Source organism: Poecilia reticulata, chromosome 17, assembly GCF_904066995.2.
Source record: "Poecilia reticulata chromosome 17, P_reticulata-male-v2, whole genome shotgun sequence".
Classification (NCBI taxonomy): Eukaryota; Metazoa; Chordata; class Actinopteri; order Cyprinodontiformes; family Poeciliidae; genus Poecilia; species Poecilia reticulata.
In genome coordinates this window covers 5,676,752-5,702,477 of record NC_088846.1, presented here as the reverse complement: position 1 = coordinate 5,702,477, position 25,726 = coordinate 5,676,752, and the positions used below count along the sequence as shown (strand labels likewise).

Here is a 25,726-nt window from a genome sequence, read left to right as displayed (position 1 = left end):
ATTTTTCACGTGTTGCATAATTTAGAGCGGAGTATAGATTTTTCTATAAAAGAAGTTTCCTCATAATCCTCGGCAAATATTGACTTTCACATCCTGCTGGGATTTTTCTGGAGGAGTTAAAGCCGAAGCCATGGTCTTATATTGACTTTGGGTTTTGTATTTTAAAACGTTATTTAACCAGGAAGTAGAAATCTCCTGAGAATCCACCAGTGTTATGGCCAAGAAATTCAGCTGTTGTCAGTAGAGAGAAAAAATATCCCCCCAAATACAACACAATGTATCCTAAATGAAATATTGAGATTATGTAAAACTGGGTATTTGCCACTAAAATGACTTTTTTTCTGTCATTGTGACTCTTAAGTTTAACGTTTGTATATTTACTCGCACTGATGGACACATTCTGAATTCTCATTCTAAATTCAATGAATACAGAATTTTCACTTCATATTTACTTTAGATTGTAGATTAAAAATCAAATGTTGATATATGTCAGTCAATTCTGATGAACTGATGAAAAGTCTTCCTATTTAGATGCTCATTTTTGTTTAAAGAAATATATATAGAAACTTTATTTCAGACTCAAACAAGAAACAAAACAAAAAAACACATAGGCATACATATCCATTTCTACAATTATTTAGAAATCAAATAAAATAAGATAAGATGTAATCACTGACAACTATACCAGTGTTTCCATATGTGTGAATGGTATCGTGTTGAGATCAGGCTAAGGCAATGATAGTTTTATTCTGAGATTTATTCAAACGATATATAAACTTAAACATCAGACTCCTAAGCACTGTGCAGAGTGCGTACTCCAGCACTCTCCATGCGGTTATGCTAATACTTCAGCGATGGTGCTAGAGCTAATCATCTATCAGCCAATCAAAGGAGACATCGGCATCTTATTCAGGCGTTGGAGTGACAAGCCCCATAAACTTGAAAGCAGCTATGTGTGCAGCATCTTTGGGAAATTGTAGTCTGCAATTTTACAGAAGAGCGATGGATTCAACACGTTCAAATGACACAACTTTTTATGAACTGCGATGCTGTGAGAGCTCTGGTGGAACCAGCTGTACATTGTCTAAAAACAAACCATCTTTCCCCTAATATTTCCTGTTGTCTTCTTTGTCATCTCTGCCAGCAGTAACATCTGGTTGTTGGTGAATTGCGTGATGCAAAGTAGTGTTTCTATTGATTGCAGTTTTCTACTTTGACACAGCTGGAAAAACCACCTAATCCTAGCGCAAAATCTTTTTGTTGAAAACGTGAGTTTCTTCAAAATTGGTGTGTTTACATTGAGCAAATTTATTTTTGAAATTTCAATTTGACCTACCTCCATGTCAGGCGAATAATTGCTCTGTGGGGGTTGTCTCCCGGGGGGTGCTGTGGCTTCCATGAACTGATGCTGTTCTGGGTACTGGATGCTGTCAGGTATATGCGCTTTCAATTCCACATAAATCATTAGCACAAACATCTACTGCACACACATACATACTCTACTAACACACGCTACCCCACACACATCCACATTTACATCACCTTGACGCCAATGGTCATAGAGCTTCATATTTCATTATGCTACTTTGATGCCAGAGTAACCCTGATTTATAAAAGTCAATCATGCAATTAGCATCTATCAAAAGGTAACCTTGGCATAATTTTTAGCGGTAAAACATAAACCTACTTGCTTTGAATCCAAGTCAACATATTTGATTTTCTAGGAATGAAGTCATAAATTGACCTCATTACAAAAACACTTCAGTAGTTTTATTTTGATTGCAGAACTAGTTTCCACTGCTCACATCTCTCTACGCCGAGAGCAGGATTTGGAGGTAGGTACGCCGAGTTGTGATTATATCTTCACCCAACTGCTTTAAGCTGTACATTATCAAATTAGTGGGGAAAAACATGTGCGTGTTATCGGTCTAATGTGGTAGAACACTTTTCAAGTATATCCTCCAAATGAAGTCTGAGAGGTGTTGCTAACAAATCAGCGGGGGGAAAAAAGTATTACAGTGGTTTTATTTGGATAATGAAGTAACACTCCAGGAGCCAGGGTCACGCATTTAGCATGCAACAAAAGTGTATTCCTTGCTACTAACACACTTTACTGAGGATAACAATTTTCCATCTTGTAGTCTCCAAGCAGCAAGTGGGTTTCTCTTTCACTACAGATCTATAATTCAAAGACGGAGACTTGTCCATCCTAACGCGGTTTAATGAAGCAGTGAAACTGAGAATGACTCAAGATGGCGAAACACTTTGTGCCTGTTTTAGCTCCGAGATGGACGTGTTGAATCAGATCCTTCACCACCCGAACAGCGACCTTGACATTTACAGGTGAACATGCCTCAGAGTGCTCTCACAGTAAATAGAAACCCACCAGATGGGTTTATTTCTCATGAATAGATGCTAGTTTCTCTAGTACATGTGTTCGCAATGATTCTGCCCTTGACCTGTTGAGTGTCAAACTCATTTTCATTTTGGGCCATATCAAGATCACAAAGTGCCAGTTGTGGCTGAATTTATTGACAAAAGTAGCCAAACTAAGGAACATTTTAAATTCAAAAACCATTTTTGCTGCTAAATTATTGAGTAAATAGACATACGGGCTCAAAAATAAAGATATGTGTTGTTTTGAATTTGTTATTTAGATTATTCCACCATCATATTGGTTCAAAGTTCTATTTTCTCCATCCAGCTTTCAAGTTTTTCAGGAACTCTTGATCATCCTTTTAAAAAAATCCTTCTTTAGATATGTGGACGCAAACGTTAGCCTTCGAGACGTGTGTGATGCTGTTACTTGTTTAGCATTGAGATACTAAACTAACCTTGTTTAGCAATGAGATGCTAAACAAGGTTAGTTTAGACCTGAATAGCTTCGCTGACAGGCTAACTCCTTTTAGCACAACTTGAAGACGACAGTAGTCTTTCCCAGCAAGCCATTTTGAAGCACAAAGTAACCCCCTGTGGGTTGAGAGAAGCAGCTTCGTCATCCATCGCTTGTGCATCAAATTTACAGGCGTATTAGAAACGAGCAAATACAAAGGCTCCCGTCGGAACAATGTAAAGAAAAAATATTAAATTTTTACTTTAAACAATATTAACGAGTTAATAAATTCCGGTCCTATTTATAATTACATAATACTCTATCTTTTTATGTTGATGACATTTGGCACTGTACATAAAGAAACTGCTTTGTTTTGATTGATGAAATAATATTTAAGCACGCAACTATTATCTTGAAGGTTCTTGTGGCGGTTTGGCTTTGCCCCGAGTTCCACACGTGATCTAAATCATCCTGCTGTAGCTCTGGATTTATGTGGATGGATAGTTCTTATTATGGCCTGTTCTTGCCATGTTACAGCAGAACCATGTGACGAATGAATGATTGTCACTCTTCTAGATTTCAAGCCTTTTATTTCTTCATTTAAAGCTTTATGTTGTAAAAAGCTGCCACTATTAGCAAGGTTAGCCATGCTCATTAAATAAAAAGTGCTGTGTCATTGCTGCTGAGATGAATTCTCTTTTGTCTTGCAGCAGAAGTCATGAGTAGATTTGTCTTCAACAAGAGCCAAGTCTGTGGCAAATTTGCACTTTTATTAAGCTGTTACCGTTTGAAACCAGAATCCATTAACTTTTGGCTGTCTCGATGTGGATTGAGACGGCATGGCTCTGGTCTGATATCTTTGGAATGTGAAGGAGCGGAGCTCACGCTTCATTAAGGAGCCATCAGTTAAAAGGACAGGACAGCTCGCCCTCCGCCCGGTAGATTCGCATTCTGCTCGGCTCTGTGCTCGGTCTGCCGTTTCTTCCTCATCTCCTTCCATTTGGTATGGACGGTTTCGGTTTAGCCGTAGAACAAAAACGGGAAAGGTTGTGCAACATTCTGACTATTCATCCGTCCCTACATTCCTCCTTTCTTCGCCGATTCTCTTTTGCTCTGATTTTCCACGTTATTCTCCGCGGGTTCTACAGATTCATCCCAGTGGAACAGCATTTCCTCTTTCTAAGACGCCTTCCTCTTCACCACTTTCATCTCTTTATGTTTTGTGAATTCCAAGCAGCCCCTGTATTCTTTGGCATTCAGACGTTACTCATTCGTGAGCATTCATTTCGGTTCAGCATTTACATACTCCACTTGTCAGTGCTTGACAGTCGTGTTTGGAAAGAAGCAAATTAGGTTTGACTGGAAAAGACAAGTCGCAGAACAAAGACTCGACATCGCTGTTGCTGCCATGAAAGTAGCAGAAAACATTTACTGTCTCGACTCGATACTTTTTTTCTGTTTTGCTAATCGAGAACCGCTTGATCACGCTGCTTATTTGCGATACATGATATTTTCTTATCTCCTTTATTGCTGCAGAACATTTTCCAGAGTATTATTTTAATACCGTACATCTGTCAACATTGTTGACTGACAGTTTTGAAGCACAGCAGACTTAAGTTCTCCACCTCATTCTGAAATCTCTTCAGAGCTACAAATCTCCTGTTTGACATTTACCTGCAGCTGTTTTTCAGCCCGTAGTTTGTGCATGAGGCAAATGTCACTTCCCAGTTAACAGAACACGGTAGCACATGGTTTTCTGAGTCTGAAGTATTTGCTGATGTAGACTCTGAGAGTTTATTTATTTATTTATTTTATTTGAAGGGGTCATGACCTCTCTGCATTAGCCATCTTTGCTGCTCGCTTTCCCCAGACACAAGCTGTCTCCAGCACTTCCTCCTCCTGCCTTCCTACTGTCAACCTCTCACTGTTGCAAGGACAGCAGCACTCAGGCAGAGGATGAATGCTCGGCTCTAATTACACATTAAATCACTTTTAAGGCAGGTTTGATGTTTTCATTTTATGCTTTCAGCTCTATTGTTTGGTTGGTACGGCTGGCATGTTGCTACAGCTTCATTTAGCTGAAGTTTGAGGACTATTTTCAAACCTAGAACTAATATTTACCCTGAATGTTGAATAACTTTTTTTGACTCAAATAACCAAATTGTTGACAATGATGCTCAAGATGGTTCTGTCCCACAGAGAAGCACAAAACTTTGTGAAACTTTTACTGCTAAGATTAGATTTTCATTTTTTTATACTTTATAAAAAGTCCTATTAAGTATCATTCAGAGATGAAAAAAGTTTGGATCATTTTATACAGTGTGTACATTTCAAGTATGCATATAGAATTTTGAATGAACAATTAATCAATTAATCACATAAATTTAAAATGAGCTTGATAATTTCCATTCTGATTATTAATATTTGTTCAAGGAAATTTTGTTTTGCAGAGACGCCATGAAGTATTTTATTCATGGTTTTGGTTACATGTGCTTTTTATCTCCGTTTTATTTTTTTATTGTCTTTGGTCGTCGTGTTTTATTTTGAATAGTTAAAATATCTCCCAGTTTCATTGGTAAGTGTTCTTTACAAAATTAAAGTTTATTTTCTCTTTAGAGGCTAAAGAGAAAATATATTATTGGTAAATGGTCTCAAAAAGCAATATCATTTATCGCAATAATTATGGGGACAATTTGTTGTCTAGCAAAGTTTGTAATTGTGACAGGCCTAGTAATCATAATGCTTCTTGCTCTCCATAGAAAAGGGAAAATAAAGGCCGATATCAGTGATATGTATTGGCTTCACATAAGTACATAGTTATGACCATCACGCTTACCGTACATTGGTTGCTCCAACTGTATTCTTGAATGGAAATGGACTGAACTTTCTAATCATTTTGACCACTCAAAGTGCTTCACACTAGAGTCACATTCACCCATTCACTCACAAACACACACATTTATACACTTGAGGCAATTTGAGGTTAAGTACCTTCCCCAGGGGCACATCGACATGTGGCAGGAGGACGCTGGAATCGAACTTACAACCTTCAGATCATAAGACATTGCGTTTCTGAATAAAAAGAGGCTGGCAGGTTTCAGCCAGCTTCATGTTCATACCAGCTGTTTTTGCATTAGTTTGATATGGGATAGTTAGTTACTCAATCTGTTCTTTTTATCTTCTTACTAATGAAAACAGTATAAAGTTATGTGCTCACTGGTTTCTAAATGGAAGTGGTGACTCGCTTGCATACAGTATGTACCACAGCAGATTGGTAAAAATACATCCATTTCTTATTTTGAAGGGGTTAGAGCTGTGAACCTCAACGAGCGTTGACTTAAATATTGTCTCTATAATTACTATTAGTCAGACAATAGAAATTGAATTCCAATTATTTCTATGTAAATGATGTACAGACATTCACTACTGCATTTCTATGAAGAAAAACTGTGATAAGAACAAAGTCATTTACACACAGAGTGTAACTGACTTGTAAGACCGGCGCACCAATAGGAACTGAAACTGGAAAGGCATTAAAAACCATGTAAAACATCGCATTATGCATGTACAAATCATAAACTGGCACTGATGTTTGAATAAAAGAACTTCTACGAGCGTTTTGTAATCCAAAAGATTTTTCTCTTTTTCCCTAATCGAAATCTTCAGCAAATCGGATTTGCCTGAGATAAATAGGAATTCAGATTGAACAGAAATACAATGTTGTTACTGTACGAACAGATGTGCTCTGTGTGCAAACATGGCCTCGGAGACTCCCTCCTTGTCTGGTCCAATAACCCGCCATGCAACGTACAGCTAACATTACTGGCGACAGCATCAGAGATTCTATTAGAGCTCACAAATGATGTTCATTATGGAGCGTGTTCTTACTCTGCCCTCAGCAAATAATGGAGTTGCTTCCTGCGTGGGGGGCTGCAAATAGGTTGTCACGGGCAACGTGCATAACTGGGACAGGGATACCTATACTATGAAAATCTAAGCCAAAAGAATGACTTTAGATCCCCTTTATCAAATATTATAGTTCATTATTTTTTTCTATGCTTTTTAAGAATGTAATATGTGTCAATTAAGAAATGGCAACAACATGATTATGTAGTGAATATTTTTATACTGTCTTTAGCATTTTATTTCAGATGTATATTAACACAGTTAGCACAGTTAGCAGTTACCTAGCATGTAAAGATGTACCTTGATAATATAACGGGGCTAAATGATGTGGCTGGAAAACATATCACAATATAACATTTTCATATCAGTTTATTGATAATTATTTATTTGTTTTTTTATTTTAAATGTCTGAAATATTGCCAAACTGATCCTATGTTATCCACTGTTGATATTGATCATGTGTTTATTGCAATATATATTATTGATTTATTACCCAGTCCTACTTGATAGTTACCTTGATGCTTCGATAAATAAATTACATTTACTTAAATTGAATTATCTTCTTCAACTGTTTGTGCTTCCTGAAGTCATTTCATCTCACTGATGGCTAACAGAGTCGTCTTCCTGTTGTAACAACTTCCTCACAGAGTAGTATTCATATGACGGCCCCAGAAGGGTCAAATAAAAAGCAACACCACAACAGCATAATAAATAATCTAAGCATAAAAGAGGCTGGATGATTCGTTTTGTAGGTTGTGCCTTTGATTTCTTGCTGGAAGGCTTCAGGCGGCTCTGTAAGCAAAGGGTTATAATTAACCACATTCGTCATATTAAACACGCTGTAATCAGCATCAAATCGACTGTGCCAACCCGAACAGATTGGCAGGAAAAGAGGGAGAGGAGGGAGCGGACGGGGAGATGTGGACGGGGAGATGCGGATTGTACTTTTGCATTTCAGCCAAATTCGCCTTCGCTGTGTTTCAGGATCCTTCTGCAGGCTTCCCCGCTGTAGAGGCGGCCCATACAGTAAAAACCAAGTGTTGTAGCATCCGATGAGTTTTAATCGCATGCTGGCTGTTGTGTTTGTAGTTTGTTTGTTTGTTGTTGTTTTTAAACTGCTTTTATGGGCCTATAAATTCACCGTGGAAATCTTCCCCTGTCTGTTTGATCTCCATCTACAGGCAAACAGACGTGCCCTCCAGAGAAATTTGACTGCGGGGGATCCACCAACAAGTGTGTCTCGTTGTCATGGAGATGTGATGGGGAGAAAGACTGCGAGAACGGGGCGGACGAGGAGGACTGTGCATCTGGTGAGCTTTATATAAAGTCGCCTTCCTAAAAGCAAATGACTTTATATGTATATATTTTTTTCTGTTACAGCTGATCACATTTCAGGAGACATTCTGATAAATACCTGCAACATTCATGGTTTACAAGTGAATAAATAAGAAGTGCAGATGAACTTTTAGATCTGAAAAGGTTTTATCCTCTTCAGTTTTATTACTTAGAAGTTCAACGCATTAAAGCACAGCAGGAAAGTCACTGTATATTCCGACGGATTCGAAGTGATTCCAGATTTAAGCTACCCGTGCTTGACAGCAGTCCCTCTTTGATGTAAAATGATCTGTGGTGTGAAACATCAGATACAGGGGGCTTCCCGGTGATACCAGGAGGATTTCTACAGTTCTTAAACTCTCCATGAAGCTCTTAGAGCCATCAAATATGAAGGCACCTTAGACACAGCCAATCACGTGACTCGCACGTATGGTAGCCCCCTCCCCCAAATCGCTTCGGGGACCATCCTTGGCCTACTTCTGAGGAGCCGTGAAGAATATGCTCGGTTTCCTCTTCACGTCAGGAAAAATGTGATTGAGGCAATAAATCTGAACGTGTTCTGAGTTGAAAGCTGAGGAAATGGCACATTTAAAAAAAAACATCTCTGAAATGTCCCAATATGTTTTGTGTCGTGTGAATTTTCATCAAAGCAAGAAGCTGCATATGATAGAATCAGTGTGAGAGTCAGAAAAAGTACATTAAAAACACATCTTCTATTTAAACTCACCTGATTAAAGACGGCGTCATTATTGTATGACAATAATTAGGTCTGTCACAATAGGCAATAAATAAAATAATCATGTGATAAATTAAACCGAGGTCAACAATTTCCATTTGCATGATTTATCAATTTTCTCTTTTCTCTGTTTCTACCAAAACCTAGAAGATAAAGTCGTTAGTTCGGTCTCAAATAGCCTCTTTCTTTAAGGACATTTTTTTTAAAAGACTAAATAATTCATTTTATTTATTGTTTCAGTTGTTTGGTTTATTTATTTTAGATATGTCTTCCAGGTCCAGTGTTAAAAGTTCATAAGGAAGCCATTTTGTTTTAAACGTTCATTTAGACGCCTCCCTCTCTGGAGGTGCTGCGGTGGTGCAGCAGCTGTAGAGTGCAACCCATGTCACAAGCCCAGCCCTCCATGCGGTCGTCGCAGGTTTGAGTCCCGGCCTGATGACGTTTGCTGCATGACTTCCACCTCTCTTATTACCCACTTTCCTGTCTGACCACTCTCAAATAAAGACAACTAGAGCCAATAAGAAATGGATGGACCCTCTCCATCCATTTCTACGAGCGACCAGCATAATTCATGTGAAACTTTGAGCTAGCACGACTTAACGACGCAAAACAGAGTTGAAAACATTTCAGTTTTATCACGTTAACGTTGACAGTCCTAGTACTTATCCTTGTGTACTCATTCTGGAGCAACTGTTAGCAACTCTATTGACTTTCAGTCCAGCTCCTTCTTAGCTTAGATGTCTTTTCACTGCGCTGCTCATTGAGACCCAGTCTAGCCTGAACTAATCCTGCTCTCATTCTAATGTCGGTATTGATGTGGCAGCCTTAAACCTCTCAGCGGTGACACGGGGGGGCAGGCAGCAGGATGTCGTCCACCCGGCCAAAGACTCAAATCCCAGCGGGGACAAATGGCGCCAAGCGTAACCCACTGAGAGAGAGAGGCTGGCTGTAGCATTAGCAAAGAACGGGGATGATATCATCACAAATTAGACCTCTTAAATGCTCCTCAGAGCAGTTTATCTGAAGAGTGACTTGACTCAGTTACCAGCCTGAAAGAGGACGTCTGAAACAAGGATTAGAAGCTTTTAACTGTCTGTAGATCAAATCTTGAGCTGCAAAGTACTGATTTTGTTTTCCCCTACTGTGTCTGCGCTCCAGCTCAGTGATCTGAAAAAATATCTAATTCTAACGGCCGTACTCATCAAAAATCAGAAGGTAGTTCTAACTTAGCTGTCATACTTCTTTGGTAAAAAAATAAATAAATAAAATAAACAGAAAAGATAACCAAGGCTTCAGACGAAACCAAACTTTTATTTTCCTTTGTAAAAGCGATGAGTGTTCTTCACTGCTGTAATGCAGAAAACTTTTCCAAAAGTTGCACAGCCGTTAAACTGATATAAACGTTTGTGTAAGCGATCTAAGCTCAGATTCAGAAGTAAAAATTATGAATACACAGAAAAGTCAGTAAAAAAATCATGCAGAAATTCCAGAAAGCGTGAACCGAAACGTGAAGACGGCTTCGTTTGATGCTTCACGAAGCCTCTTCAGTTGTGAATGTGTTTTTTTGTTTAATTAAGAAGTGAAAACCGAATGATATTAAATATGACTGTTTACTGTGGTGACAAATGGAATAAAGACACATTGGTGTTAAACATTAAACCTGTAAAGTCTGGTTAGTTTTCAGCTTGAATGTTTAACAAGCAACAGAGACAACAGACACAACTCACCTGTAATCAATAAATCAATTAATTACATGATAAATTAAAATGAGCCTGATCATTTCCATTTGGACAAAAATCGTTAATGAGATGCTAACAACAATATTACTATGCTTAATATTGTTCAAAACAGGACATCTGAAAAATGCTGCAAACATTTGAAACTCACTTTTTTCTTGTTTTTAACAAAAGTCCTGACTGGAACTTTTGCCTGCTTTCCCCAATTTTAAGTTTTCTTAATGTAATTTTGCTTGCAGAGACTTCATAATTTTGTTGTTGTTGTTATTTTGTTTATTTTGGATATTTAACATTTTCTCCAGTTCCAGCATTAACTGTTCCTTAGAAATGAAAGTTTTTAGTTTTTTTTTTATCTTTGTACTTGCATTAATATGCCATTACTATCATATATAGTTAAAAATGGTTTATCGCAATCATTTCTGCGATGATTTGTCATCCAGCAAATTTAGTTATTGTGACAGGCTCAGCCTCCTGGAAATGTTGGCGGTGGTGGAAGGGCTAAAAGGCAGCAGCAGCGGCAATGTGACACATTCTGCAGGATGATTCAGAAAGCTTAAACAAACCATTCAAATTGGTGAGGTATGTTCATGCGCTCTGCGGCGTGGATGGGAGATCACATGTGAAGTCAACTCTCTGCCTAAACTAGCTTGCAGGCATCGCCTCATTTCACGTCATTTTCATTAAAGTGAAATTGTCATTTGTTCCACAAGAATCTTAATTTCCAACCACAGTTACGCTCCCATGCAGCCGCAGCATCCCTGCTGCTCGAAACAACGACATTGAGCCTCAGCTTAAATGTTCTGCTGTCATGTTTTGCAGCATGTTGAAAATTATTTACCAGATATCAATTTTTGCCAAGACGATTACGAATCATGTGGATATCTTCAGTGTTTTCTTTTACAATCATACAAAAATGTCTTTACGTTTCATTAAGTGTTTTATCAAAATGCTGCTGCAAATCAACTTTATCTGTACTTCTGGCAAACTGGTAATAGTGAAGGGCTATTTTTAGATATTGTCTACATTAATAAAAAGAAATAGGAGTGTAATATTCATTAAGATAAGGGAGGGCAGTAATCTTTATCAGGCAGATTTTATTCTTTTTATTAAATTTCATATGAGGTTTTTGTTTAGCTTTTTTTTTACTATGATTTTGAAGAAGAAGGTAAACTTTTATCTATCTATATTTAGGAGCTTGCACCAATATTTTTAAAGAACATGGTTGTTGAATGTTGGAGAGCACACAATAAAAAATGAAAATGTCAAGCGGATTAATTTTCAGGATTAGAGAAATTTATTCGGTTTCAGTCAAATGATGTAAACTTAGTTTAGTCTGTGGTTAGTTTTTTTTTTTTTTTTGCAGGAATTGCTAGGTGTTTCTTTACAATCTCAATGCTCTTTCTTTTTATTTCACATTTGTAAGTTTCACTTACTGTTGATTCTGTTAGAAAACATCATATACGGTATTGTCCACTCATATAAATCATTAAATACACCCATTCTCAGAGTTTAGATCCAGTCATTCTTTGCACTTTTCAAATAAAAAGAAAAGAAATTAAAAACATTCTTAGATGTTCATATAGTGACCAGGCATTAAAAGTGCAAAATCTCACACTTACAAATTATCCACCAATAATTACCATCAAAAAATGGTTCACTGACCTAATGTAAACAAAAACAACAATAGCATTTAAAACATGAACAAACACATTTGTTGCTGAGGCACAGATTTCTGGAAGCATTAAATATCTCTGTAAATTTCCTCCTATGATGGAGAATACTCTGAGCAAAATATGTTCGGCTCAATGGAATTTGAACATTAATACGTTTGCATGTAGATTCTCGTCTGAATGTTTACAGTCTGAAAACATTCACAGACTTTATTCTTTATTAATATCAGATAGTGTGTAGAAGAGGCTGTATGTCTTGTGTAGGTAAATGAATCTGCAGATTTCATGCATTTACCCTGCAGGTGCGCTCCACTGTATAAACGATAAGAGCTTTTTCTACTTATGTAAGTGATGGAGGAAAAAAAAAACTGTACAAAAAGCAACCAAGGACTTATACCTATTTTCTAATATTTTTTTTGCACTTGAGTTCCCTGCTCAAAACTCTTGGTGTAATGAATAGTTTAAAACCATAATGCCCAAGGCTATTCTTTTTCACGGTTCCACCGTAGAAATATATTTAACTTCAATCAATAAACCCGCCACTACTGTAAACTCCAAGGCATTGAAATACTTCAGAGAACTCTGACATGCATTGAATTTCACTATTTGTTTCATAAGAACTGAGTGAAGGCAAAATTCAAATGTGTTATATTTATACAAGTAGAAATGAGACATGGGTCCATTATCTCCATTGTAGTTGCAATTACAGAAACAAAACACAGTACATGGTTAAATTGATAGTAAATTACATAAACCCGCTAGTCCTGGGTGATATTATTGAGACCTTTAATGCTTTCCGTCACTTGCTTTGGCTAAAATGGCATAAGAATTTCGATTTCCTCTAAGTTTCTGATTAGCTGTTGGCACGACTTTAAAACCAGTTTAAGGCTGGAAGAAAACAAATGGGTACGGAGAAGAAAGATTAGGCATTTTTAAGTCAACATCAGGACTTAAAAATGAATTCTGTGATGCAAAGGAGCGAGGACGGAATGGGTAAGATGTGCTCATACATGCCTGTACCAGTTAAAAGCCAGGCAGTGAGACGCTAACAAGCTGAAGATGCATAAAGAGTAAAGTTCACCACAGTAGTTGAGAGGTGATATTTTCTCAACGTTGTGTCTCAACAAAACTGGCTTAAGCTTTACTATTTACCTTAACTGGAAGAAAAACAGAGCTGATTTAAATTCAGAGTCAATAATTACTCCCATACTATTTGAAGGGTGTGGGTTACTATGAGCTAAAAGAAAAAAACTCTCTTCCTGAAAATGTACAGCCATCCAAGCCTCAATATCATCAAGACTGTGTTTTTGTGAGCTGAAAGTCATACAAGTTCAAGTTCCCATTTCATTAATGGGGTCTGTTTACTTTGAATGCAGATGTAGTCATGATTTATTTAAGTCGATCCAACAATTAGGTTGCGATCTTGAGATATGCTTCCTGTAGAACAAAGCTTCTGTGCGTATGTAGGAAATGGTATCTCTATATGGTACGCCTGAAATCAAATGAAAAGACATGACAGATAATAATAATGAAAATTAAAAAAAAAACATTTGTTGCGTCTCTATACAGTTTACACCTGATTGCTAACAATTCTAAGTTTGTGACTGAGATCAGGTTTGTTCCCCTCAGCCTGCATTTTTTGGGAAATGCTGTCTCAATGCTAAGCTAAGCTAATCTAAGCTAAGATTGCTCTTTTGCTTGTTATTCCTCTGCACCAGTTGGGTGATGATGATGTTTGAAGAAGGAAATTAAATCCTATGTAGAATCAGATTTATTCCTTATTGCTGTTGAACAGTGGTATGTTAAGCTTTTGTTTAATCCGCCTTTTCTTCTCTGTGGCGAGACAGACTGAGAAACTGTAATGCTCCTGCACAGCAGACTTTATGACTGTAGGGGGACATTGAGCTCCAGATTTACTGTGACATTGCATATAGTGGCTATAAAATCTACTCACCCCCTTGAATGTTTTACCTTTTTATTGCTTTTATAAATAAATCATGATTAACAAAATGTAACTATATTTCACACAAAAAAAAAAAACCTCCCCTGGCTCAAAAAAACTATTTAATGTCGAAATGAAAACTGATTTCTGCAAAATAGTGACGACTAAATAAAAATATGAAGCGCCAAAATCAGTGATTGCATAAATATTCACTTCTTTCAAAGTTGGTATTTATTAGATGCACCTGTATGGGTAGGCCTCAATCAAACTCGCAGGCTTGGACACTGAAATTTTACTTGATTTAACACTATTCAGCCTGATTTGCTTCATCAGAAACTCCAGAACACACAAGTGGAGGCCTCAGCAAACGCCTGGATCAATGACTAGCTAAAAAACAGTCTGAAACTCAGACCTTCTGTTGTGTGCATGTGTTCTTCCTGTGTACAAGTTTAAAAAGGTGCCGAACTTATCAAGTGGGAGGAAAAACCGAATTAAATTTTCTGGACAAATACATCTTCAGCTACATCCTTATCAATAACAGTAGTAGACTTCAACAAACCACATTAGCCCTCTTTAGTCCCACTTTAATCCAGCTTGCCTAGAAAGTCTGGTTTGAATGTACAGTACATGTGGAAACAGCATGCTCAAAAAGCAGGAAGTGGATTACAATGCAGGGCATTTTGGGTAAATACAATCTTAACAAACACGACAGTCTAATACTAGCTGGAGAAATGGTTCATGGTTTTTTTAAGAGAAATTCTACAACTACTAAAATATGGCGACAGTCCATTTGTGTTCACATTTTGTGAAGAAGGAAGTAGCGCTCATTGTCTTCTTCAGAGGTTTTCATCTCTATTTTTTTCAAATAGTTCTTGGTGCAGCAAGGAAGGTGAACAGGTTTTTAAAATGTTTGGGTTGTTTGAAGCACTGCAGTGGGAAAGCAAACAACACTAGCTGAAAATGTAGCAAAATTGGCAATTTTGGTCCCCAATTGAACCGAGTCTGCTGGACTATTAGGTGTGAAAACACCGTTTAAGGTGTTGATTGATGAGAAAATGTCAGTCATTAGACAAAGAGAAGTGATACGCAGAGCAGTGTTGTAGTACTTGAGATCGGTCTTGGTCTCGAGACCATTTTTTGATGGTCTCTGTATCGTCTCGGACTCAACCGCATTTGGTCTCGGTCTTGTCTCGGTCTCGGGCGCTGAGGACTAGGCATTTTATTTCAAGACCAGTTGAGACCGCAACTGTGAAAATATAGCTAAACGTACAGCATACTGTCCAGTTTATTTGTTAACATCGTTGTTTTCAGTGGATGCAAAAGGTGCGGGGGAGTAACAGAAACACAGAAATAATGTGTTTCTGTTACTCCCCCTCCACCTCCCCACCCTTCACTCGCACGCGGCGCTCCAAGACATGCGCAGTGGTTTCCTCTGAGCGGCAGAAGATGTCTAATCGTCAGTAATAGAATAGCGCTGCATAAATCATAAGAAATCCGATGGCCACAGCTAACTCAGCAGCGCTTCGCTTTCACAGACGGTGGGGACAACGTCTAACTTTTTTCGTCACTTAGAAAAGAAGCTCAAAGAAAGGTACGCTCCGTTGACGTGATGTTAGCAAAGCTAGCTGTATTAAGACACATAAGCATTCGTGATGAAAAAAAGTTGTTCCTCTCTGCACTTAATTATTGTGCGGAGGTGTTGACTGACTTGTCACATATATGGGACATCGCTGTGTCCAAAAGTCTGCAATATAGTGATGTGACATTCAGGAACAGTCCGATTCTTCTGAATGGCTCTTTACTTAGAAAATAGGACTGGAGTGTCACTGAGAGCCGTTCTTTGTTCTTGTAATGCTTTGCGTACACTGCAATAGCTATCATTATTTTATTTAATCATGTACATTGATATTTTTTTAATTAACAAATGAATAAAACAAGAACGAAAGAGCATGCAGAGCATGTGATTGGTGAAGCACTTCATTTTAATATTGGTAAAATTTATTAAGTATTTAATATCTAGGTGTTTTTATGGGAATATGGATCTTTCAGATCAATTTGAGAAGCAATTTTGATCATATTTCACATTTTATTGTGTCATTTAGCACGGGACGCTGGTCTTGGTCTCGACTTTGTCTCAAACCCTAAAAGACTTGGTCTTGTCTCGGTCTTGATACGCTCTGGTCTTGGTCTTGTCTTGGTCTCGGGTTAGGTGGTCTTGACCACAACACTGTCGCAGAGTGTTTGTCTTGAGAAATGTGTAGGTGCTTCACATGTTTTTCTTAACCACAGCATTACAACAAGTTTTTTTTTCTGACTGAAAGGAAGATATCTCTCTCTCTTTCTCTCTCTCTGTCTCTGTCTCTGTCTCTCTCTCTCTCTCTCACACACACACACAGCTCAGCTCAGCTGGAACCCACAGTGAGCTTCAGCACATTCTGCTAGAGGAAAAGAGGCACCCTGCTAATTGAAAAATTCACATTTTGAATTATACATTTAATTGATAATAGCTTTCCCCGATGAAAACTTCTGTAGGTCAGCCTCACATTGAGCAGCAGCTTTAGAGAAAATAAATGCGAAAGTTGAGACGCGTGCCTTTGACTCTCAGTGATGAAGAGCTTAATGTTTACTCACTAACCTGAACTTTTATCTTTGAGCATGTCTGTCTCCAGGGAACTCCATGTCAGGATTTGTGTGTTTTCGTGTGTTTGCATTTGCAGTTTATGTCTGACCAGGTTTACTTCCTGCTATGTGGTTACCCTTTAATCTCTTTTTCATTATTGATGCTTCTCATGTCGTGCAATGCATGTTTTTACAAGCAGAATGTGTTATATCCATGTCCTGTGATGAGTGAAACTGATCTTTTTAGTTTTGTTCATTCTCTGTGAAGCAGAGGTCCTTTTTATTTGACTGAAGGTTTTATTTTCATTTTTTTTTTTTTTTTTTGAATCTGGGGAGGCTTTGATTTTCTGGTGATGGGTGGATATTTGTCTTGTGTCCTCTGTCCTCACCATGTTTCAGAAAGCCAAGGTGACTAACAGGCTTAGGATATGTGTGTGTGAGTGTATACAGAGGGGAAAAAAGTAATTAAATCTTTTTATAATCCATCCATCCATTTTCTTCCGCTTATCCGGGGTCGGGTCGCGGGGGCAGCAGCTTCAGAAGGGAGGCCCAGACTTCCCTCTCCCCAGCCACTTCTTCCAGCTCCTCCGGGGGAATCCCAAGGAGTTCCCAGGCCAGCCGAGAGACATAATCCCTCCAGCATGTCCTGGGACTTCCCTGAGGCCTCCTCCCGGTGGGACGTGCCCAGAACACCTCACCAGGGAGGCGTCCAGGAGGCATCCTTACCAGATGCCCGAGCCACCTCAACTGGCTCCTCTCGACGTGGAGGAGCTGGCTCTTTTTATAATAAAAAATATAATTTACCTTTTACTTTCTTTATCTGTTCATCCTCACTCTCATGCACAAACACTCTCAGTTCATTCTCATCACTTGTCTTGGTAGTGCAAAGCAGAGCAGCCTGTCTTCCTTTTGTTCTTCGTCTGAACCACTGATTGCCGCTGGCAACAATCTTCCATCGTCAATGCAGCCAAGTTTAGGAAAGTGCTAAGCTTCCAACTTCTGACTAGTGTTGGTCACAAAAAATGTTTTCCCCTTTTGGGATGAAAAAGAGCAAGAATGGAAAACGCTGATCAAGCATTTTAAGTTCTCTATGATTTTTGTTTATGATTCCTTCACACTAGTGTGTGCTTTCGGTTTCATGATGTAATGCATTGTAGCTGGCAGAAAAACGCCTTTAATTTGAAAATGGTGTTATTACATTAGCCAACTTGCCTGAATTATTTCCGTTTCATGCCAGTGACGACTTTTGACTGATAAAACAAAAATGAGCATAACAATCTAGTCCAAGTTTGAATGATGCAGGTACTTCAGGTTTTTTTTGTTGCACTTTTTAATTTTATCGTGTGAAATTACATTTTTTGAGCTTTATATCATGCTATGATGTTATTCCTTGAGTTATTCCCTGAGTCTTCCCTTGATTCTTTGTTCATGTTTGAGAAATTCTTGAGTCACATGGCAACAATTCAGCTGTGCAAAACACCTGGGTGTATCTAGCTTCGCCTTCTAGGCATAGCTCTCCCTAATTACTTGAATTATGCTAGATAATGCCACTGATTGTGCCTGGAAAATATACAATACTCCCTTTTACTGCTTAATTGGGCTATTTAAGTGTGGTAGTATAAAATAAAAAACAAACGGTAGGAACTACAGATCTAAAATATTTTGTTATCAACATCGGTATCCACTGATGTTGGCAATTATATGACGCATCGTATCGGTCCGATAAGTACAAGTGGGCCAATGTTAACATATGTTTATTTTCATCCTGTTGTCGTTTGTGTTTCAGGAAAAAAAGGGAAGAGAGTATTTTGTTTGGTGATATCAGACTTTGACATCGGCCCAAATTTTTATATCGGTGCGTCCCTAGTAGAAACTTGTCAAGAGGCAAATACTTTCCTCAGGTGCTGTAAATAATATGAAATCCTCAACTTCACATCCAACTTGTTTTCTGGATTTGATTTATTCATGTCAGTTGAAACTCGCTGACTTGTACGGCATCGTCAGCAGATGGTCTGTGGGATCGAACCTCCTCAGAAGTCTTTAAGTACATTTACTCATCGCCCCAGAGGAAAACAGAGTGCCTCTCTGGTGTAACCCGGCCACTTGCACACTGCTAATGCTCTCGCCCCTCGTATAATAATGTACATGTTTATTGAAGCTCTTTAATTATTTAGCTCCAAATTAGGATAGAGAGTGTGTTGAGGCGAAACCGGGCCACTGGTTTGAAATCCACTTCAGAATCAGCTGCGGCGGCTTGTTTATTAATATTAATGAAAAATCACCCTTTTACTGAGCTGAAACCACAACACATGTTTTCATGATGTTTTCATGTTTCCATTATGGTACCAGTCAGGTAATTAAGTCTGGGCATTTATTAATAAAAATTAGATGATGGACATAACAGTAAGTAACCATGATGCTTGTTTCTTTCTTTTTTTAAGGGATGAACTCAATTTGAGTCTATTGAAGGACATCATAACCAGACCGGAGCACAATTATGTACTCTGCAGCCTCTGAGCAGTTTTATTTTGTGGCTCCTTCACATGTAGCTGCTTCCTCAATCTGTACTAGTTAGACATGATGTGTGAGATTTGCAGTTTGGTCCTGCGGTAACTACAGCGCCACATTACAGCTGATAATATGAGGTAAAACCACCAATCCTTTCCTGTAACTAGCTGGAGCAACTAACATCCAGGTGTGAAGCTGCTGAACTCCCTGGGGTTTGTAGAAATATTAAATTCCTTTTCCTGCTGCTGACCTCTGTGCAGCTTGTGGACTCTCAGTGGGAGCCCTCACTTTCCACCCCGAGTGCTTTTTAGCGAGATAAAACGTGACTCTAACAAAACTGGAAAAGGCATCGAGAGAGAGAGAGGAAAAAGAAATGGAGAAATATAGATTTTTTTGTAAGTGTAAAATTAGTGTGACACGTGGAAAGTCAATCAACTAGACGCCATGCAAGTGCACACTCACTCATACTTAAGGGCAAATTCTGGACACAAACTGCTTCGACTTTTACCGTCAGGTCAGCGCTACAGAGAGGTATTTGCAAAAACCAGCCACCAGACACATACAATAAAAGCCTTACAGCCTGAGTAGTTAGCCACTCTTCTGTCAAACAAAATTAGCTCATTTGCACTATCACTACCTGTATTTATGAAAGCATAAATACTTTGCTGAAAACTATGAAAGCATAAATACAGGTAGTGATTTAATGCTTAGTAAACCCTGATTTACTAAGCCCAGTAAGTCAGGGCTTAGGATTTTTTATAATTGTTTAATTTTATTTTGTTGTGATGTTTTTTTTTCTTTCACCCAATTTAGTTAGTTTCAATAGAGTGGGTTTAATAGTTTTCTAGCTAGATGATGGTTTGCTAGCTAAATATTAGCTGTGTTTCCATTACAAATGCGCGCAAAACTTTGTCAATATTCTGCTAATGTCAAAAAACACAATTTCGCAGTTGCTGTGTTTCCATCAAAGAAAAAAACGCAATTAAAATCATACGTAAGTAAGTTTCTTCACATGAGAAGTCATTAGAAAAAAAACTATGCACGCCATCCTCCTCCAACCAGTTCCTGTCGTCTTCTTCGTCTTTTCCATCAGTAGTAACATCCAGTTGTTTGCCATATGACTAGTGTGATTTGAAAAGAGTTGTTTCCACTGCAGCTTTGTGACATGTACCAACGTCAGTACAGCTGGGAAAAAAAAACACATGATGCAAACCCAGAAACTTTAAGCACAATTATATTATTAATGGAAACAGAACTACTCTTTAGTTCAGTGTAGTTTTTTCATACTGGTTTAGTTTTAGGTGTACAATCCTAAAAGTGAAAGTATTGTATTGTGATTCTGTATTTATCGATTATGTAATGAATATTCAACAAACGAACCATTTTCAAAATATTTACTCAATTGTTGTTGCACAACCAACTGACTCGTGTATTCTCCCAACTTTTGCTGTCGCCATTTTGTGGACTAGCGTAGCTTAGCTGCTATATGAAGCATATAGTGCAGCTGACGTAAACTGTTTATTTGGAAAATGTTTTCTCAGTTTGTTTATGCTGTTTAGGTTGTTTTAGTTAACTATAATAACCTCAAACAAAAATGTATTTTGTTGAAATTTAGTGTGAAAGACCAGCAGAAAGAGGCATACAGTTGTGAATAGAAGGACAATTAATGATTTGAAACATTTTTTAGTTTTGCATTTGAAAAAAATGCTTTTAGTCGTGTATATTTTGTAATGTGACAAAATATGGAGAAGTTCAAGGAGTATGAATACTTTTAGAAGCCACTGCTTGCCCTGAAATGAAAACTTTTAACACAAACAGTATTTTTCAGGGAAAAAACTCTCCTTAACTTATTATAAGGTAGGTACAACAAAAACAAATACTCTGGTTCATTTTATGGTCTTTGACCCAAAAAGAAACAAACAAAAAACAAAACAAAACAAACCTGGAAAATGAAAGCCCTCTTTACAGAAGAAGATGTTCACAGAGAGCTACCATGCCACAGATTGATTAGAGAGGAGAAGGATTGGCTTCTGGCAGAGGGAGCTGTATTATCACCGACTCCCCCATAGAGTAAACCTCTCCACATTTTCTTGTGATTACTGCTCTCATCCTCTCCAGCTTTATTTTAGTCAGATATGCTCTGCTTCTGTGGCCTGCTGCTTAAAGTTAATTCACGCTATCATGTCTCTGCTTTTAATTTCCATAATACCCCTTCAGCTTTTGCTAAATGCCAGGAAAAGCGTTTTAACATTATTGGACAAAATTCAGTTCTGATTCTAAAAACGTTAACATATTTGTAACTTCTGCCCGTAGACGCCAAAGCATGTCCCAGCGCAGAGTTCATGTGTGCCAACCGCAAATGCCTCGCCGCCGTCTACGTGTGCGACGGCGACGACGACTGCGGAGACGGCAGCGACGAGCTCAAGTGTGCGGCGCCGCAGACCTGCGGGCCCAACCACTTCCGCTGCAACACATCGGAGTGCGTGCCACTGATGTGGAGCTGCGACGGAGACCCCGACTGCTCGGACGGCTCTGACGAAAGCCCGGAACGCTGCGGCGACGGCGCCCCCTACCTGCCCAACCGCAGAGCCAACTGCACCGCAGACGAGTTCCGCTGTGCTAACGGGGAGTGTATTCGCCTGACGTGGAAATGCGATGGAGATCCAGATTGCAAGGACAAGTCCGACGAGTCAGACTGCCGTGAGTGTCCCATGGCTTCATTAATCCTGAGTGGTTTCCGGTTTTACGTTACGTCAACTTGTAAACATTTTTTTCCCTCTGCAATTCAAGATTGTCCTCAGACTCTAAAGCAACCTAATACATAGTAATGGTTCTCTATGTTGGCATGAAAATATATTTTTACACTATATAATAAACTGAGACGGTCAGTCTTCAAAAAGTTTTTATGTGGCATTATTTAGAGGTGGCATTAACTGCATCGATTATCATTTGTCATGAAAAATATATCATAGTAAGAATTTTGAATTATTGTAATAGAAGAAAACACTGTATGATTGGAAACTTTATTTTTTTTTCTATTTTCTCCAATGTTTGTTTCAGCCAGATCATTAAAAAAATATCAATATATTTTCAAATATGATTAAATGCAGTTTAGTGATAAAAATTCCACTTTTATCTAGTCTATCTAGAATGGGAATGTTTTTCAAAAACAATAATTGTTTGTGGTGCTAAGAATGCATACAGTATTGCACAACAGCAACTGTTTTATCATAATTTTTACAGTTATCACAATAGTACCACACAATATTGCAATAAGATTGTAAGTCCATATTACCCACTCCTATTATTAATGAAAACTGTCCTGAGAACAACATCTACTATATTATAGATATTTATTAGGGTTTTGAAAGAAGGTGTGCACATCTTTAAGAGCCTGCACATGTGACTTCATCCAAGTTTAGTAATATTTAGAGCCTCTTTTAAACGTCTTGCTTTGGTTAGAATTTCTTCTGTTTATCTTGGCACATATACCATTTGAGTTTCCACAGTGAGTCTGTGCACAAACAGCTCCGGTAGCTTGAAACAGCATGCGCATTAGAGTCCACTTCCACAACTACAACTGTCCAACTCTGCAGCAACTTTTTCTAAACTGCAGGACAGAAACTTGACAGAGCAGAACCCTCTTATCTCAAAGTTTTTTTTGGTAGCCGCAGTCCTAACACACACAGCGTTTATACACACTGCTTCTGAAGGAGAGATTCTGCCGTACAGATGATAGCGCCAGAGCTCATTGCTCTAAAACCCTTTTGCTCAGCGAGATATATCTACATTTGAATCAGTTGCACACAAAGAAGGATTTGATTAGCAGCAGATCAATTAACTGGAGAGTGTGATGTCATGTGTCTGTCGCATACACAAGCACACACCAAAACAAGTACATTATCAGTGGAGAGTGCTCATTCATGGGTGATAGCTTGCTATTGAATTAATATATTAACCATTTTATTGCTCACATTCTGCTTTAGGTTAATGCACGACCAGAGCTACTCTCTCTTTATGAAAAAAAAGAAGTTTTTACAGCGTAATAAGCCCTGTGGAAATGGATGAGTTCCTATAAAACTGAAGCTTAACATTTAAAGGGGCAGTATTGTGTCAAATCGACTTTTTTGAGCTATAATGCTTTAATGTTACTCCTTCATCAAAAACAGACCTGGAGTGCTGATTTGATTATTTCACGTTTGTTTGAGAAATCCTTTAATCTCTTGTGGTAACCATTCAACTGTGGAAAACGTCTGGGTGGACATAGCCCCACCTTCAAAGACGAAGCTCCTCCTCTGAGCTTTCAAGCTTCCCAACTTCTGGCTCACAGAGCAGCTCCTCCAGACTAGTCGGCAGCTATTAGCAAACACCTGGTGTAACTGCTTAGCTTGTAATAGCAGCTGTTTCTCAGTGCAACGATGGTTAAAAACGTTAAATTATTAAGAAGTGATGGGATGACTTCCTGAAGGCAGTTTTTCAGAATGAGCATATTTTAAAGAGACAGAGGCCCAATTTCAAGTTGTTAAATCAGGATATGAAATTTTATATTTAATATATATGGCACTTTTATAACAACAGAAGTGAACATAGTTCCTTGGTTGTGCTATAAAATGGCACTATGTGCCTGGAAAACACATAATCATGTCCCTTTAAATTAGTCTTCTTTGATATTTTTGCTAAATAACAGTGAGTGGATGAAGTGATGAAGCAGGAATCCCAGCGCCCAAAGCTCTCACCAAGCCAAAGTGTGAAACTCAGAAATGTCCTTCCGCTTGTTACGGAGATGTGCAGCGAGCTTGTCTGACAAACCGTCATGGTGTGCAGTGTCGTCTTTGCAGTGTTTGCAAGAGACGGAGGTGATCAGGTTTAAATTAGGAACACATTTCTTGTAGACTCACTCACTTTCAGGATCTACATAAGGAGTTATCTGTCAGAAAAATGTAATTTTCTACAGAAATATTTCAGATTAGAGACACTGATCAATATGTTTCCCCAGTTATTGCTTTTTTATGTCATGGATCTGTATGAAACATTATTTATTTACAGATCTCCACTCTGATATTGAGGTTTCACCACAGCACAGAAGATCTGCTGTGTCCGTCTACGTTGAGGCGTCAACACAGACATTCCCTCTGTCCTGGTCTTATCTTATCTCATAAGACTAAATCATAACCCAAGAGTCATAGATATTGCTTTTTAATGGGGTTCAGAGGGGAGTTCTGCTGTTGATAAAAAGCTGCTCTGGTCTTGGGATAATGATGAATTTTGGTTTGGCCTCATCCTGCCTCCTTCTTTTGGCCTTCTACATTAAAATTCATTCATCACACGACCCTGGGTTGACATTTTCTGGGCTGCATCAAACTCTGAATGAAATTAGCATAGATATATATATTATTTTCTCTCTCTCCTTCTCTAACAGCTCTGCTGACATGTCGACCTGATGAGTTTCAGTGCGGTGATGGTTCTTGTATCCACGGTACCAAACAGTGCAACAAGGTCCATGACTGTCCTGACCACAGCGATGAGTCTGGCTGCGTCAACGGTGGGTCTCTGAGGCTTGATAAATCACTGCTTCATTTACACCAAGTGGATGGTTACATCACGGTTACCTGGGAAACGCACAGTACCAGAATGTGCTACATAAGGAAGGGAAGTTGGCAGGACAATGTTCAGCTTGGGACAACTAAGCTAGCTCACCATACACTGTGCATAGCCACAAAAAGAAAAAAAATCAGGCTTGTGAATATAATAACATATTTATTTAAATATGTGAATCATTTTAGCAGATATAGGCTAAGCAGCACAAGAACTGGTTTCACTGGCAGATTTTTTCACAAGTAACATGGGAAAATGTTTTGTTATAAGTGAAATAATCTACCAATGGAATAAATACTTTTTCATCAATATTAAGGAATTATTTACTTAAAACAAGCTGTAATATCTAACGAAAACTGTACTTGTAAGTTAGTTATGTTTTATTTCAAGTATACAAAGATATTTGCACTTGAAACTAGTCCAAAAAAAAACTTGGTAAGATTTTGTGTTTTTTGCAATGGGGCTTTTTTAATCACTTCAAAAATGTCAAAACGTAACATCTTGGCATTTTTCAACTGATCTTAAAATGTTGATCAGGAGTGTAAGCATGCTGTCACAAAGCAAAAATAGTTCGGATGGTATTTGTGAATTAACTTGTAGTAATTGAACTTTCATTCATAGCAAGGAAGGAGTTTTTTCCTGCCTCACTGAAGAGTTCAGGATCTTAAAATGTGCCAATATTATTGCTGTAAAAATGGGCGTAAAAATCTCCACAGTACAACGTGACCTTATTGCCAATAAAATAGTTATTAAAAATAACGAGTACAGTACTAATCTAAGAACATTGTCACAATTAGTTACAATTTCTGCCTGCTAGAAATGGAACAAGATTGAGTTTATCAGCCC

At 38.2% G+C, this 25,726-nt stretch overlaps 1 protein-coding gene across 3 annotated transcripts in view; it reads left to right on the top strand.

Annotated features, from left to right (window-relative positions):
• The window catches only part of LOC103479194 (low-density lipoprotein receptor-related protein 8), a 105,127-nt gene that overhangs the window by 44,409 nt on the left and 34,992 nt on the right, over positions 1-25,726 (top strand). For all 3 annotated transcript variants that reach the window (XM_081598477.1, XM_081598478.1, XM_081598476.1), the window contains exons 4-6: positions 7,921-8,049; positions 21,599-21,985; positions 24,705-24,827. In XM_081598477.1, the coding sequence (XP_081454603.1) occupies positions 7,921-8,049; positions 21,599-21,985; positions 24,705-24,827 (639 nt within the window). The remainder of the gene's footprint in view (positions 1-7,920; positions 8,050-21,598; positions 21,986-24,704; positions 24,828-25,726) is intronic.